Here is a 16834-nt window from a genome sequence, read left to right as displayed (position 1 = left end):
TTTAGCCTATGGGTATATTCATTTTACAGCATTCACTCAGGCTTAAAATATCCTCTAATTCCTCTGAGAGAGTAAAGCTAAGAACACCATCACGTGACTGTCTGGGTCTCTGAAATGCTAAGGCTTTATGAAAGCCTGATGGATTTTGAGTAATAATAAAGCAAGTGCTGGCTTGGTAAGTAAGATAATCTCTTCTATGCACTATATAACCTAGAATGTAATTTTAGATACTGTGTTTTCACATCACATATGTCTCCATAATCATCAAAAGAACTTGCCTAATTATAAGAGTGTATTTTCTTAGGAAATAAGTTAATTTGGGTATTTAAATGATTTTAAGATTTCATTTGAGGAATCTTTTATATATATTAAATTAATGCATTTATCACATTTCTCTAGTCATGAAAAATATAGTGGGTAAGGTATTCCAAGATTGGAATATGGCAACCATTGCACTATAATCACTTTCAAAAGACATTTATTACCAAGTAGAAAAAATGGAAATTACAGTATTGCTTGTAAGTTAGCCCAGTTCATTAATTCTTCTAGTAAATATTTTTTAGTATCTGTTTTTGTGCCAGTTACCTACTAGGCATTAGGTATGCTCTTGGGAAAGAAAACAAAGTAAGCAAAATAGGCCATCAAACAACTTTTTAATGTAGTTTTCGCATCAACTTTTATGTACTTCAGTCTTGGGCTATTTCAATCTCCCATCCAGGTTATATTTAATTTAAACTTCATACATATTTCTAGCAAGTTTATAATTTATCTGATTTCTTGGCCTATCAAAAGTAGAAGGGCATCACTACTAAAGTCAAGCATACTGACAACACAGCTGATGACTAACATTCATACAGAAAAAGTCACATTTGCCAATGGGTCACAATAAAAATTCAAAATAGTATTTCTCTGGTTCTGCTCCAATCTGCTACAGGAGAACATCCATCCTTCCTATCCTTCAATTTCTTCCCAAATCCTTCTGGGAGTCCCTTGTGAGTATCTCAAGTAGACTTTCCTAAAATGGTAGTCCTCCTCTCCATTTCCAGATCATTGTAATATCACCCATCACCACTAACCAGGGCACTGGCTGTGCCCCAAATGGCAGCCATGGCGCTGTGACTGATACCTACCTAATTCTGGAACTATTGTTCCCATGGCCTTGCTCTGGGGTAGGGTGAGCTGCTAAAATTATAATATGCAACAAAAATGCAGTGGCGAAAGAAGTATAGAAATGGGAGGCGTCACCAGCCTCCAGCTGGGCTACATCGACCTCCCTCCTCCCAGGCTGGGTGAGAACGGGCTGCCCATCTCCGAGGACCCCGACGGACCCAGAAAGAGGAGCCGGACCAGGAAGCAGGTGGCGTGTGAGATCTTCCGCGATGTGTACCATCTCAACCGGCACAAGCTTTCCCACTCGGGGGAGAAGCCCTTCCCCTGCCCCGTGTGCGGGCTGAGGTTCAAGAGAAAAGACCGCATGTCCTACCACGTGCGGTCCCACGACGGGTCCGTGGGCAAGCCCTACATCTGCCAGAGCTGTGGGAAAGGCTTCTCCAGGCCCGATCACTTGAATGGACACATCAAGCAGGTGCACACCTCCGAGCGGCCTCACAAGTGTCAGACCTGCAACGCTTCCTTTGCCACCCGAGACCGGCTGCGCTCCCACCTGGCCTGTCATGGGGACAAAGTGCCCTGCCAGGCGTGCGGCAAGTACTTGCGGGCAGCGTACATGGCGGACCACCTGAAGAAGCACAGCGAGGGGCGAGGGGCCCAGCAACTTCTGCAGCATCTGTAACCGAGAAGGCCAGAAATGCATCAGGATCCGATTGAGAGCTCCGACTCCTACGGTGACCTCTCGGATGCCAGCGACCTGAAGGCTCCGGAGAAGCAGAACACCAACGGCTCTTTCTCCTGCGACATGGCGGTCCCCAAAAACAAGATGGAGTCCGACGGGGAGAAGAAGTACCCCTGCCCCGAGTGCGGGAGCTTCTTCCGTTCCAAGTCCGACTTGAACAAACACATCCAGAAGGTGCATGTCCGGGCGCTCGGGGTGGGGGGCGCCTGGGGGTCCTGGGCCCTGCCCTCGGCTCGCCTTTCTCTCCCCAGCAGAACATGTCTCTCCTGGAGTCCTTCGGGTTTCAGATTGTGCAGTCGGCGTTCGCATCGTCTCTAGTAGATCCCGAGGTTGACCAGCAGCCCATGGGGCCAGAGGGGAAGTGAGGCAGAGGCCGCGTCCCTGTGGAGGCGCCGTCCATCCGGGGACTGCTGAGGAATGCTGTGGATGCGGAGGGAAGGGATGTCTTTGGGTTCTGTAGCTGAGAGATTTTTATTCGTTTTTAAACCCCGCCCTCCCACCTTATCGTCCCATCCCCTCTCCACCCCACCCCCACCCCCACCCCGTGGTCTTTAGATAGATCCCCAACTGATACTCTGCAGACATGTCTGTGAGGCCCAGGATGGGGCAAGGGCAGGAAACACTACATAGGCCATCAAGGGCCTTGAAGGCAACAAGGGTTCCAGTTTCTCCAGTGAGCAGAAGCTGGAATTCCTGGTGCTCAGTTCTTAGTGGCCCCCATCCCAAACCCACAGCTGACGGCATTCTGGGACCTCGGTGATTCTGGTCCCCTGCCACTTCTCTAACCCCTCACTCCCCCATCTCCTAGCCTTTAAGGGAGAACACAGTAGAGTCTCCACCCACGTATACAACTCCTACAGCATCCCATGGACCAGAGGGCGAGTGTCCTCCAAGAGCCCCCCCCTGAGCTTGACCCTTGACCCGGAGGGCCCCAGAATGTTCGGAGCCATGCTTGGAGTCTTAGCATTTTGCTTCTAGGACAAGCCTAGCTGTTGAGGACACTCCCACCCAAAATTCCAGTTCTTACGTGATTTTAACCATTCAACTTGCTGTTGGGTTTTAATTCTCTAATTATTATTATTATTGTTATTATTTTTTAGGACCAGTTGTAGTGAATTGCTACTGAAAGCTATCCCAGGTGATACAGAGCTCTTTGTAAACCGCAGTCACAGGTTAGGGTTAGTATTAAACTTTGTTTAGATGTACCATAATTAACTTGGCTAGTTGATTGTTTGGAGTCTATGGAAGAAATAGTTTTATGAAAAATTTTAAAAAATGCCAGTCTGGTCAGGGAGGTAGGGGGTTTAGTGCTATTGGGGAGACAGGGAGACAGGAGAGCTGGCAGGCGGGGACATTATGTACCTCAGTTGTGTCATGTGTGAGCAAGCCCAGGTGGACCTCGTGATGTGAATTGATCTGATCAGACTGTATTAAAAAACTTAGTACGTTAAAAAAAAAAAAAAAAGAAAAAGAAGTATAGAAATGTATTTTTTTTTTCTCACATAACAGTCCAGCTTGGATGTTCATTTCAGCAAGGAATTCTCAGTAGCCATTTAAACTTGGGGCTCTGTCCACCTTGAACATGTAGCTCCCACGGCTGCTCTGCTCCGTGCCCTCCCAGCCAGCAGAAAAGAGGGGACTAACCTGTGGGCAAGGCCCTTCCACTTCTCAAAAGCCTTGGCTCACAGCCTGTTGGTAAGAACTGGTCACGTGACCCCCACCTACCTGCAAAAGGGGGCTGAGAAGTGCTCGCTCTGGCAGGGCCACTTCCCAGCCACAACTCTGTTACCGTTATGCCTTTTTATGGACCACAAGCCATCGCCTCTGATGCTCTCTAGTTTCACTGTCCTAGGCCTTTCATTGTGGCCCCCTCTCTCTAACCCCCAGAGCAGCTGAGAGCATCCTCAGCCACATACTTTAATCCATCTGTACCCTTGGTGGCAGTTCCCTTTCCATCTGTATAGACAATTTTTCTAAATCCGTGGTCGGCAAACTGCGGCTCTCGAGCCACATGCGGCTCTTTAGCCCCTTGAGTGAGGCTCTTCCACAAAATACCATGGCCTGGGTGAGTCTATTTTGAAGAGGTGGCCTTAGAAGAAGTTTAAGTTTAAAAAATTTGGCTCTTGAAAGAAGTTTCAATCGTTGTACTGTTGATATTAGGCTCTGTTGACTAATGAGTTTGCCGACCACTGTTCTAAACCTTTACTGCACTCCTTAAATCCAGTCATCCCCAGCTTTAAAAGATGGCCTGCCCTCCTAACCATGACCACTTCAATCCTCTCAACACGGCCACTCTTTCCTCTCCTTTTGTCCCAGGGAAGATGCATCTCTGCTTCTTCCTTGAGCCCACTCTTCTTACTAATCTTTCTTAGCCTCATCTTGGGTCTGGTTTCATTAAGGATTTCTGCTTTCTCATAATTTCATTCTATCTCCATGTTAAAATGCGCCATTCTTGAGGATGCAAACATGCTTTCATTTTGTCTCAGGCTACTTAGTATTCCCCCTTCCTTTTTGCTCTTTAAACCAGATCTCTTAAAATATAATACTAGTTCATGATTACCCATCATGTCTTCACCTCCTGTCTGCTGTCTAACCTTTTGCACTCCCAACAAAAGAGAGCACACTAAGCTGTGTGGAGGCCCTTAGGCAGTCAACAGTTCATCAACGTATATTTCCTGAGCTGCTTCTGTGCCGGGCACAGGGGCGTCAGCAGTGCATAAAATAAGGCCTTTGCCCTCTTGGGATTTACATTCTGGTAGGGGAAAATGGGGAGGGGCAACAGATGTTTGTTAGATGTGTCTATGATATATTATATGCTAAAGAGAAAAGTCAATCAGAATGGGGAGTTAGGAGGATACAGATATTTTAAGCAGAGTGGTCAGGAAAGGCATCTCTGATAAGTATTTGCGCAGGGACCTGACGCAAGTGAAGAAGCTCTTCATATGAGGAAGAGCATTTCAGGCAAAGGAATAGCACGTACTAAGGCTCTGAGGCAGGAGCATATCCACACACGTGCCCAAAGGACAGGAAAAGGGCCACTGTGCCTGGAGATGTGCAGGGGAAGGAGTAGGAGTGCCAGGTGAGACCAGAGTCAGCCAGTGCAAGATCCAGAGGACTTTCGAGGCTGTGTTAAAGGTTCCTGATATAATAAAACTGGGCCATGGGAGGGATTTGAACATAGGAATGACATGATTTGGCTTGTGTTTTAAGGAGATAACTGACTGCTCTATGCAAAATAGACCCAAAGAAGCAGAGTGATCAGCTATGGGAATCATCCAGACAGGAGATTATGGTCATCTGGGCTGGGAGGTGTCTGTGGAAGTGATGAGAAGTGACTCCATTCTGGGAATGTTTCTAAGAGCTGACAGGCTGAGTAGTGCTGGAACCTTCCATCCTTCCAGTGAAATTTCCTCGCCATTCTTTTCCTTCCTTATGGCCCAAGAAGCTGGCCCATACAGACTGCATTAGCTCTGGCTTCCCTTTGGGTTTGCCCATGAGAGGGTGAACCCAAGATCTGAGTATTGTTCTCCCCACTTCCTGCCCCCACTGGTTGGCTGTGTCTTTACCTGAGGCTGCAGTCTTCCCCTACAGTGACCCTGTCTGGACTCCTGGAAACCTTTCCCGCTCTTCCCTCCGTCACACCTAGGGGTGATGGCAGTTCCTGCTGTTGCTAGCTCAAGAATACACCACTATCCTATATTGATTTTCCTCTACCTGTGCACAACTTATAAATAGCCCCTTTAGTAAGCTTTCCTTAATTTCTTGTGACCTTGACTCATACTGGGGCTAGAGCATCTAATGTGAAAATAACAACTTTTTTTTTTTTTTTTGGTCACAGTCCTTCACTCATTTTTCTCCCCAATAAAATGTTAAATCCTTGAGGACAAAAGTTGTCATATTCCTATTTCTGTTACCATGAAATGAAGTAGGTAGGGTTTGCTACAGTTTTGTAAATGAAATAATATAGTGAAGCCTCTTGGGTCCTTAAGAATTGCCTAAATTATTCTTGATTGGAAAGATTAAAAGTAGGATGTGTGTGTGTGTGTGTTTGTGTGTGTGTGTTTGTCTGTGAGTGTGCGCGCGTGCAAGCTCGCATTTCTCCATCCATCTTAGTGTTTATATGTATAAATTTCACCTTAATGGATAATTCAATTTAATTCCCTGGGATCAAAGAGACTTTTAAGAAAAAGTTGAGTACTGTTTTCTTATTACTCATTGTTCTTGCAAAACTATCTAAACAACAGTTTGTTGATTTTACCAATTGTTTTTGAACTGGAAGAAATATTATTTGTTCAGTTTTTCAAGAACATAAATTTTTACCAATAAAGATGATGCCTTTTTCCAGTAACTTGAAAGGGGGATGGTGATTTATTAGTTACGTTAAGTGACTTTTATATTCATGACATTTTAATAGCATTTATTCCCATTATATTTGATTGTATACATTTACAAGACTATCAGTGTGATTGTTTTCCTACCAATTTTTTGTTGTTTTAATACTGCATTTTGTTATTGGTGTTTTCTGCTGGTCTAAAGAATATTTTATCATCACATATTTTTAGTTGTGCTTATAATTTGGTGACTTGCCCTCTTCTTTTCTTCTTTTTTTAACCTTGACTTTCTGTTTTTCCTTTGGGCAAAACCTTAAAACAGTAGGCTGGACAGCCTTGAGGTATAGTTTTAATAAAAGCTTTGCTGAGTAATCATTTGGTATAAAATCCCTACCAAATCCATTAGTGGAAAAAGGAAGTAATATCTTTTCAAGGTTAACTTTCTTTGTGGTTGCTCCCATGAATAACACACACACACACACACACACACACACACACTTAACTATTGCTTGGATTCAACTATATTTGAAATCCATGTTTCTTAAAAGGAGAACAAAAATTCCATAAGGTTAAAAGAGCATGTTGTCAAAAATTTTACTTATTAAAGATAAATTAAAACCATGGAGTTTTGCTTATGTAAAATTATATCAAATCTTCCAGGAAAATGTCCAGGAATATCCCATTGATTAGATAATTTGTTGATATTTTTTAACTAAAAAGGCATACCCTTTTTCTTCTTTTTATCCTCTTTTAAAAATGTTGACATTATTAAATATTCGCACAATCTAAGTACATGTTTTGCTTTCTTGGAGATAAACTTTATATATTTTAAAGCAATAATTTATTTTGTGGGTTTTAAAATTAATTTGAAAATTTTATTTGAAAACTGAATAAGCACTTGACTACACTAAAGCAAGGATGTTGTTGAAATCTATGGGATGTGTAGAAGCTATAAATCCAAGAACTAGTTTTTCAAGGCATACCACCAGTTACTGTCTATACAATCCCTTTCACCTTTACTCAGGTCTATTAACAGGCAAATTAAGACTCTCTTTGGAGTATTATTTATTACTAGTGATTTGGTGCACTGATTTGTGCACATTGAAAGGAAATTAACTAGAAGGTAGCTGGTGGGGTGGGACTGGGTGGACATGCCCTGGAGCCAACCTCCCAAGGTTGGCCACACCTGGGATGGCACTGTGGCTCAAAGGGCATCTGCGGAGTGAGCAGAGTCCCTCCAGCAGGTAGGGTCCTGGGCCTGGCCTATGGGGATTGGGCCGAAACTGGCTCCCCAATATCACTGGAGGGGTCCCGGAGTTCGAGAGGGCATTCTGCAAAGTTGCTGTCATACAGGGTGTAAAATGCAAACAAAAGTGTGCAATAAACCAGATTCAGGGTAACAGTGCCCCAGCAACTACATAACTCACTGCCGAAGGTGGAATCACCTGGCCTTGCGAGGAATCGGGCTCCCTCCTCTCTGGTTTTGGGGTGCATCACCCAAGAACCATCATTGCCAAATCACTGCAGCTCAGCAGCTCCTGTGTTGAGCATCTGCCCCCTGGTAGTCAGTGTGTGTCATAGCTACTGGTCAGATGGACACAACATATTAGCCTTTTATATAGAGAGATTCTTTTCCACTTGGAAGATCACAATCATAATGATGGTTGTGAAACTGTAAAATAATGAATAACAAGCATTGACTTAATAATATATGTTTCTGAAAGTTTTCTAAACTTTCTATGAAAGAGATAATTTAATTTAAGCCTCCACCTTCCTAGGAAAGATGGTGATGATATTCTCTGAGATCCCTGTGCAGAGTATAGGAGAGGGAGAGCACTGAAAAACAATTGATTCAGACACCATCATTTTTTGGCTGTGTCCTCGTGTGGTGGAAGGGAAGAGAGCTCTCTGGGGTCCTTTTAGGACCCTAATTCTTGAGGACTCTATGCTCATGGCCTAATCACCTCCCAATAGCTCCACCTCCTAATACACATTTGGATTAGTATTTTAACATGAATTTTGGAGGGAGACAAACATTCAATCTATTGTAACTATCACTGTGGTAAATGAATTAGAAGAAAGAAATGGATGTATGAGCTGTAACAGGTTTGTATGTAGGGAAAGAAGAAGACACTAACCTTAGACTTTCAAAATGAGTGGTTAGCATTGTGCATATACAAATCCAGAATTGCTCTTTGGTTTCTGAAAAGTTTCTATATAAGGAAAATATTGGAATGCAAAACTTAAAAAACTGGTACAGATTAAATGTGGCCTACCATATTATTTATATAATAATTAAATAGCTAATAGTCTTCCAAAAGAAGGATTATAGATGAGATCTTTTACTTTCCTTTAGTTAAGAGAAATATGTCCTATATTTTCTAATTCTTTAATTCAGATTTCTATATGACATTGTATGAGGCCCAGAGATGTGTTATTCTTTGGTTCTTGTATCCCAGGACTGCTGATACAGTGACGTGAGGAGTTCAAACACGAAACTCGTTGAAAATTAAACCATTGCCTTCTGCATTTAATCCAACATACTATATATTTAGAAATGTACATATATGAGATATACATAATTATTCAGAGTTACAAATAATCTTACTCTATTATTTCATAAGTATTTTTATTATTTGCAGGTTCGATGGATGATGTACTGGATTGTTTTTGCTCTGTACACTGTGATTGAAACAGTAGCAGATCAGACAGTTGCTTGGTAAGTTCTAGTATTGATAAAGGACCAGACTTGTTATCAGGTACCTTGAGTTCTGATGCTGCTTTTGCTGTTAACTAAGTGAATCTGATCAAGTGACCTAATTATCCAGTATCTCGTTTTCTTGATCTGGTTTCCCCATGAGAACATTACTTTCCTTACAGTCTCTCTGAAATAAAGGCAGCTCGTTCTTTTCCCCAGGCCATGCCCCCTGCCCATCCCCCACACATCTCCCAGGATCTGGAATAGAGAAATTGGTTCTCATTCTTTTTTTTCCACACTGATGTCTTCAGGTTGTTTTTCCTTATCACTTCCTAAAAGACTCCTCTGTGGACACCCGCGGCACTCCCTCCCCATCCTTAAAACACACATCTATATTCAAACTGGGTGGCATCCCTGGGGACATACAATGACCTCCAACTCTGTTCCAAACCTCTGAGATAAAATTAAAGCATGTTTATATCCTCAAGGATTTAACATTTTACTGAGGAGCAAATGCTTATGAGACAACTTGAATCTCCTTGTGCTGTATTTCAGGAGTGCATTTCTATCTAAACCTTGCCATCATGTGGAAAAGTCCTCCTTTCAGAATCTGTAAACTTGCTACCTTGCCAGAACCTTCAGCTGTCCTTGCACTAACCCTCAGCCTAAATAAACCCAGTTGTCTACTTCTTTCGCAGGCTACTAAATGAGCTGGGGAAAAAATCAATCAGTTGCTCATCTAGGTATCAATTTGAACTTCACTATTCCTTTTAGTTGCTTCTGGTCAGTTGCTACTTCCAATTCCCTCTTATATCTGCTTCAGACATTTATTGTTCTCTCCTTAATCGGTCTTCCTGACTTTGCTATTCTCATCATATTCTCACCGCACATTAGGTCACATTGGATTGCTAGAAAAAAATTGAAGTCATCAAACTTCAGTTCTTAGCATCCTGCCTTTATTTATGAATTTCTCTGGACTGCATCTTCATCCATCTTTCTCTTCCTTTTTGTGTCCCATCGCTCATTCACTTACCTGGTATGTTTTTGGTATAGAGGTTTGGGAGAGAGTTTTCTATTTTTTTGTTTTTAAATGTCCAAACACGGATTCCAAATCATGTCAGGTCTCTTGAGTCTCAAAGTTCTTTTTGTAAAGACTTCTCATTGTTTAATGATTGAAAATATGGCAGATATAAAAACAAACAAAACAAAAAAACTGACCCTGGCCAGGTGGTTCACTTGGTTGGAGGTTCATATAGCCAAAGGTTGCTGGCTCAGTTCCCAGTCAGGGCACATGCCTAGGCTGCTGGTTTGATCCCTGGTCAGGACGCATACAGGAAGCAACCAAGTGGTGTCTTTCTCTCTCTCTCTCTTTCTCTCTCTCTCTCTCTCTGTCTTCCCCCCCTCTCCACTTCACCCTCACCCCCTCCCTCTCAAAAAGCAACAAACAAACAAACAAAACTGCTCAGGTACAGAATAAAAATTAAAAAAAAAACAATGTAGGGAGCATTTACCACAAACAGTGAAACCAGACATTCCTCTGTGATTGCAGCATTGCAGGGACCTACTGCTGGCATTCCTCACTGGATACCCATCTGCCTCCTCACAAGAGTCCAGGTTTTTCAGTCATCGTGTATCTTCATGACCACAGGATGTTGATTCCCTCATGCTATGTTAGTTAACTTGCTGTGGCAGCAAGTAATCCTAAAAGCATAAGAAGTTAGAAAAACAAATGTTTATTTTTTTGTTCAAACTACATGAAGGCAGATGGTTGCTGCTGCATGGACTTGACTATTTCAGGTGTCTCTTTATGAGACTAAGGCTGAAGAAGCACGTGTCACAGCGGAAAGCAAACATTTAAAGCCAGAAAGAAGGTGGGGGTGTTGGGATGAAGGAGTCAAAGGGCATCACAAGCTTCTCCTTGCATGTGACTTGTCACACTCATTCTCTTTGCAAAAGCAGGTCACATGGTTAAGCCCACTGACACTGCTGGGAAAAGGTACTCAGCCTGCAGGAAAGGCCTTGCAAAGTCTCATGAAAAGGGGCATGGGCCAGATCTAACCCTAACTCTCAGTCTACTACAATGTTAATTCCGTTTTTTTTTTTGCAAGTGAATAGTTTATGTCTGCAAAGTTCTGGAATTCTGGCCAAATGAGATGGAAGGGTAAGTTTTCTGGGAGTTCTGAGAATGAGAAGGTGTGTGTATGGGCTAACATTGTGCTCATGTGGCCTATAAATATACGGTCTTGTGATTGGAGGTATCAGGAACTGCCATGCCTTCGGGCTCTGCAGACAGAGCAGGGATACCTTACGGCCTGGTTCAATGCTGTCACTGCCCTCTGGGCTGCCACTCTCAGTTGGCAGCTTCCCTGTGCTTGCTTACACTGAAGAATCTTCACTAGAAGGTGTGAATTTCTGTGGGGATCAGGTTGCTCTTTCCTCAACTGATATTTATATTTAACTAAGTTAGTTTGTCATTCAAACACAGGCATTTCTTCTATCTCTCAGTCTTACATGTGAAAATTTAACATAGTGACTGAACTTTTTAAGAAGTTTTTTTTGTTACTTGTTCATTGTCTGGAGTTTATTTTCATAGACTTTTTTGTTGTTGTTGTTCTTCTTCTTCAACTTTTTTCTTGTTAGGTTCCCCCTGTACTATGAACTTAAGATTGCTTTTGTCATATGGCTGCTCTCTCCTTATACCAAAGGAGCAAGTTTAATATATAGAAAATTCCTTCATCCACTTCTTTCTTCAAAGGAAAGGGTAAGATATTTAAATTATAGCCATAAATAATTTTTTAGAAATATATATAATCAAATGCTTTATGCTATAAAAGTTTTGAAATGATTATATTATGTGAGGAAATCCTTTTTTTTTTTTGCTTCAGGACACTGTACTTAAATATAATTAATATCTATGTGGTTTGTTCTCCCCTCTCCCCCCCCAGGAGATTGATGATTATATTGTACAAGCAAAGGAACGAGGCTATGAGACGATGGTAAACTTTGGACGTCAAGGTTTAAACTTGGCAGCTACTGCCGCGGTTACTGCAGCAGTAAAGGTAATTTCTTATTTACAGTGTTTGTCCAAGGCACATTAAGTCAATGGATAAAGTAGGGTGGCTCTTTATTTCAGATCAGTATAAAATGTTGGCAGAATTTTGCTTCCTGTTTATTTTTTTTTTAATACTGGGAAAAACAAGTATGTAATGTTACAAGCATGTTCTGAAACTAAATATTTTGAAACTCTTAACCAATCACAAAATGAGAGCTAGTTAATAACTAAACCAGAAAATGTCATTTGTCTTAACTTTCCTACTTTAAAAACTTAAAATAGATTGAGTAAAGCACCTTTAGTAAAGATGACCATTCTTTCTTTCCTTGTCTTTGGCATTCTCTCTCTCGGTGGCAATATCTTGATAGGATTTCTGGCTTACTTCTGCACCCCTACTTCAACCAATTTGAGGTAACTGATTATTCAAAATAAGGCATGGAAAAAAATCTGTTCTTAAAACTTGAAATTTTACTTAGCCACTACTAATGTCATGTATTGTGTTTTGCAAGCCAAGTTATCAAATGAATGCCTTCTGTGAAAACTTGCATTGTGGCTTTTGGATTCCTTTGCATGTAGTAATTAGTGTGGTTTATTTTAAATGTGATAGCATAATTGATTTTGGTGTGCAGTGTATGGAGAGAAAACAGGCTTCAAACCCCAAAAGTGCTGAGTGTGACTCTCTAAATAACCATCAGCAATTTACTTATAACTTCGGTATTCCTTAGTGGCTTCATGTATAAAACTGGGATGATATACCCATCTGTGAGAGCATGTATAAAAGCACAGTGCTTATCAAAATATAATAGGAACCCAATAAACATAAATATCATGTATTTATCAAAATTCAATGGAAAATTTGAGTTTGTTACTATTAAGTTAAATTGAGACTAAGTAGTATTTTAAGCTTTTGAGTTAGGCTTTTTCAACGTAGTTATATTAAAAGTTTTACATTGATAATTAAGCGGAAACATTATACAATACATATAAGTCAAGCCTGTTATTAATTATTATTGACTACCAGCACTTTAATACAGTTTCCCTAATATTGGCTTCTGAAGGTTTTTTATTAGTAGAGATATAAGCAAATACCAAAATAGCATTATTTCCAGCTTGTTTAAGGATAATTTTTTCTGCCAAAACCGGTTTGGCTCAGTGGTAGAGCATTGGTCTGCGGACTGGGCGGTCCCAGGTTTGATTCCGGTCAAGGGCATGTACATTGGTTGCGGGCACATCCCCAGTGGGGGGTGTTGCAGGAGGCAGCTGGTTGATGTTACTCTCTCATTGACATTTCTGGCTCTCTATCTCCCTTCCTCTCTGTAAAAAATCAATAAAATATATATTTTTTAAAGGATTATTTTTTTCTTTTAGAAGAAGTACATATGCTTTTTATTTCTTGCTTAATGAAAATGCATTTCTGGTATCTATATCTAACAAAAAAAAAGTCACCCAGGAGATCCACCACTCAACAACTAGGAATTGTTATCTCACAGAAATACCTCTTTGTAGAAATTCTATAAAAGCAATTATATACCTATATTTCTGTCTTTCTTCTTTGTGATTCATTGTTTGTTTTTATTTATATATTTAAAGACAGGAAACAGCATAAAATCATCTAAGTGACCACTTAGGTAAACCATTATCCCATAATTTGAATTCATTATGGAACTTGCCCTTTTTGTTTGTGATTTCATGATCCTTTTGTTATCAAGATCACTGTCTGTGAGGTAGCCCTTACCCTTCTCAGTGTGATCACAGCAAGGTTGGCTTCAACCATCCTGGATTTTATTCATTAGAAATACTCATTAAACATGCTGAGCATAACATCACAGTAACACTATTTGTCTCGAGTTATACCATGCCTATTTTAAAGTAGGTGAAATTAATTTCATCTCTGGAGATATCAAAGAAAGACATCATGATGGAAGAATCACTGGACCAGACAATTCATATCAAAGAATAAATTGAAACTGAAATAAAAAAATAGGTCAAGTTTGAGGAGAAACTGCAAGAAAGCTAGGAGTAAGATTTGAAAATTGTTTAAAATTTTTACAGCATGTAGTTTGTTAAAATATATCTTTTAGGTTAAAAGTATTTGGACTCTTGGTGTGACCTTTTAATATTGGTAATGCCCCTGATTAGGATTCCTGGGTTGAACCACTTGAGCCTGTTAGAGATTAAAATCGGAATCTAGCAGAGCATTTATTACACCATAAAGCAATTTTCTGAAAATGTTACTCAGCTCTATGACCTCATTACCAGGCATCTGTTCACAAGGTCAGTGTACGAGATTATTTTGGCTGAGCAAAGCATAAACATATGAAGGACCTTCAAGGATTTTGCTGAGGGTGTTCAGTATTCCGTAGATTTTCACATGAAAAATGCAGGTGGCTTTTGTACAGATGAACAGCACTACTGCCTATGAAGGGCAAGTTAATAAGAACGTTAGTCACATTAACCATCTCTTAGAATTTTCTCTGGCAGCCTTTGGTAAATTATTTAGCAGATATTATTTTCAAAAAATCGATTATCATAGGAATTAGAGCCTTACAGGTAAACTTGATGAACTCTAATTGACTTCAAGTGTTCATGATTAGGTCAGAGATCCTCCTGACATTTTGCTGTCTGTTCTAGTGTCTTTAGTTTGTGAAAAGATTTGAGGATATTCAGCTGCTTATTAGCAATTTTAAAAAGAAGGCAGTTGTTCAGACAATGGGGGGGAAATAATCTTGCTATATCCCTATTGTCTAGGAAGCAGAATGTTATAATGAACATGGAATTCTATAGCAGTCAACTTATCTGCCATTTTTAGCTCTGATGCTGCCACAAATTACCATGAGATTTTTGGGTAAATCATCTGCACTCATCTTTTTCTGTATAAATTTTCTTACCTGTAAAAACAGAGGGGCAAAACTAGACTTCTAAAACCTCTTATATCTCGAGTGTTTATCAAGGGGGTTGATTTTGCCTTCCAAGGGATATCTGGCAATGTCTGGAGACATTTCAGGTTGTCACAACTGAGGGAGGGGATGCTACTCCTAGCATCCAAGGGGTAGAGATCAGGGTGCTACTTCATATTTTACATCGCACAGGAAAGTTTCCCTACAACAAAAAATTATCCAACCCAAAAGAGCAATAGTGCTGAAGCTGAGAAAGTATGATGAATCATATAAAGCTAAAAGGATATATAAATATGTATAGGTAGCTTTGGGGGTGGATTACAAATATTTTTTTCTTTTGTATTTCTGTTATAAGTGTTCTTTGATAAAAATGTTTTTTCATCTTAAAACCACTTAAATAGGGGCGATAAAAAAAATAAAAATAAAATAAATAAAATAAATAAGTAAATACATTATTCACGTAATGCAAATACAGTCAATTCTATTCTAGACTTGATCAGATTAATTGTTGAATGTCCATAGGGAAAAGAGATTTCCCTAAAACCTGGGAACTTGCCTTCTCTGCATTACAGTATAGTATGTCAAGGATAACAGAGCTTACTGGCTATTCATTGTTGAACGGTATGGTAAGAATTGTTCTGTAAAAGATTGTTGTAAGCTTATAAAGCATTATTGAAATTTTTATTATCCATAATATATACAATTAAAACTTCACTTATACCATCCATGACTAATTTTGCAATGTTAAGGAAATTGTTGAGAAAAAGGGAAAAAAAAACCTCATCCCATCTGCCTAAACATTATCCTGTTTATCTTTTGCATATTTTCCCTACTTATAACCATACTTCATACTTAGTAATCATGCTGTGCATATGATTTTGAAATCTGAGGTAGAGGGGAAGTATTTCCACTTATTTTATTACAAACATAATTTATTTCTTAATGGACTTTTTGTGCTAAAGACATAAAAATTAAAGGGAATAGGTCTGCATCTAGGTGTGATTATTTTTTTAATAAGGACTTTTCCCTGCATACTTACAACTTATATAATGTTTTCTGAGTTCACAATACTGCATTAATTTTATTTTTCCATATTAACTCTATTCTGGGCTCATCAGAAGATATATAGTGGGAAAATATAATTTTTTGAAGTGATAATGGCTGTTGAAGTGTTGGGGGTCCTCAAAGGCGGTACAGTATATCGCTTCTACTTGCTTTTCCTGGCCTTTCTTAGAACCTTGAAGAGATTGATAATAATTAGAGCTATAGGGTTTGTTACTCAAGAGCTACATTAAAATCTTTGCTGTAATTCTGAAACCGGTTTGGCTCAATGGATAGAGCGTCGGCCTGAGGACTAAAAGGTCCCAGGTTCGATTCCGGTTAAGGGCATGTACTTTGGCTGCGGGCACATCCCCAGTAGGGGTTGTGCAAGAGGCAGCTAATCTATGTTTCCAACTCTCTGTCCCTCTCTCTTCCTCTCTGTAAAAAAATCAGTAAAATATATTTTAAAACACACACACACACACACACACACACACACACAAAACTATAGCTTTAAAAAAAATTTTTTTTAAAATAAAATCTTGCTGTAAGTAGATCACCCAGATACCTCAGGGTTGGTCCTTGCTTGCCTTTAATTTAAAGTTGAAACAAACCTCTGAAGGACGATATAGCCTACCAATGTAGATATCCATGGCAAAACTTGTAGTTTGCTACTGAATCTCTGCATAAAAACACCAGTGTTTATGTTTAAACAAGCTCCTATCTTGGAGAACTCAAGCAATCAAGAGTAAAAAAAAAAAAACTGGCCAAGTAGCTTAGTTGGTTGGTGTCCTCCTGATATGCCAAGGTTGCAGGTTTGATCCCCACATACAACCATCAATCAATGAATGCATAAATAAATGGAACAACAAGTACATGTTCTCTTTCTCGTTCTCTCTCTCTCTTCCTCCCTCTAGCCTTTTTGGTTTTAAGAGTGATGAAAAAGAAGAGGCATAAAAAGAA

The 16834-nt window shown here is 40.0% G+C and overlaps 1 protein-coding gene and 1 pseudogene across 2 annotated transcripts in view; both read left to right on the top strand.

Moving 5' to 3' along the window:
• The window catches only part of REEP3 (receptor accessory protein 3), a 73329-nt gene that overhangs the window by 44102 nt on the left and 12393 nt on the right, over positions 1-16834 (top strand). For both annotated transcript variants that reach the window (XM_036438368.2, XM_036438366.2), the window contains exons 3-5: positions 8826-8902; positions 11522-11642; positions 11827-11940. In XM_036438368.2, the coding sequence (XP_036294261.1) occupies positions 8826-8902; positions 11522-11642; positions 11827-11940 (312 nt within the window). The remainder of the gene's footprint in view (positions 1-8825; positions 8903-11521; positions 11643-11826; positions 11941-16834) is intronic.
• Positions 1232-2702, top strand: LOC123652411 (annotated as a pseudogene).

This window comes from Pipistrellus kuhlii, unplaced genomic scaffold (assembly GCF_014108245.1).
Source record: "Pipistrellus kuhlii isolate mPipKuh1 unplaced genomic scaffold, mPipKuh1.p scaffold_m20_p_15, whole genome shotgun sequence".
In the NCBI taxonomy this organism is placed as follows: Eukaryota; Metazoa; Chordata; class Mammalia; order Chiroptera; family Vespertilionidae; genus Pipistrellus; species Pipistrellus kuhlii.
This window is presented reverse-complemented; position numbering and strand designations above follow the sequence as displayed.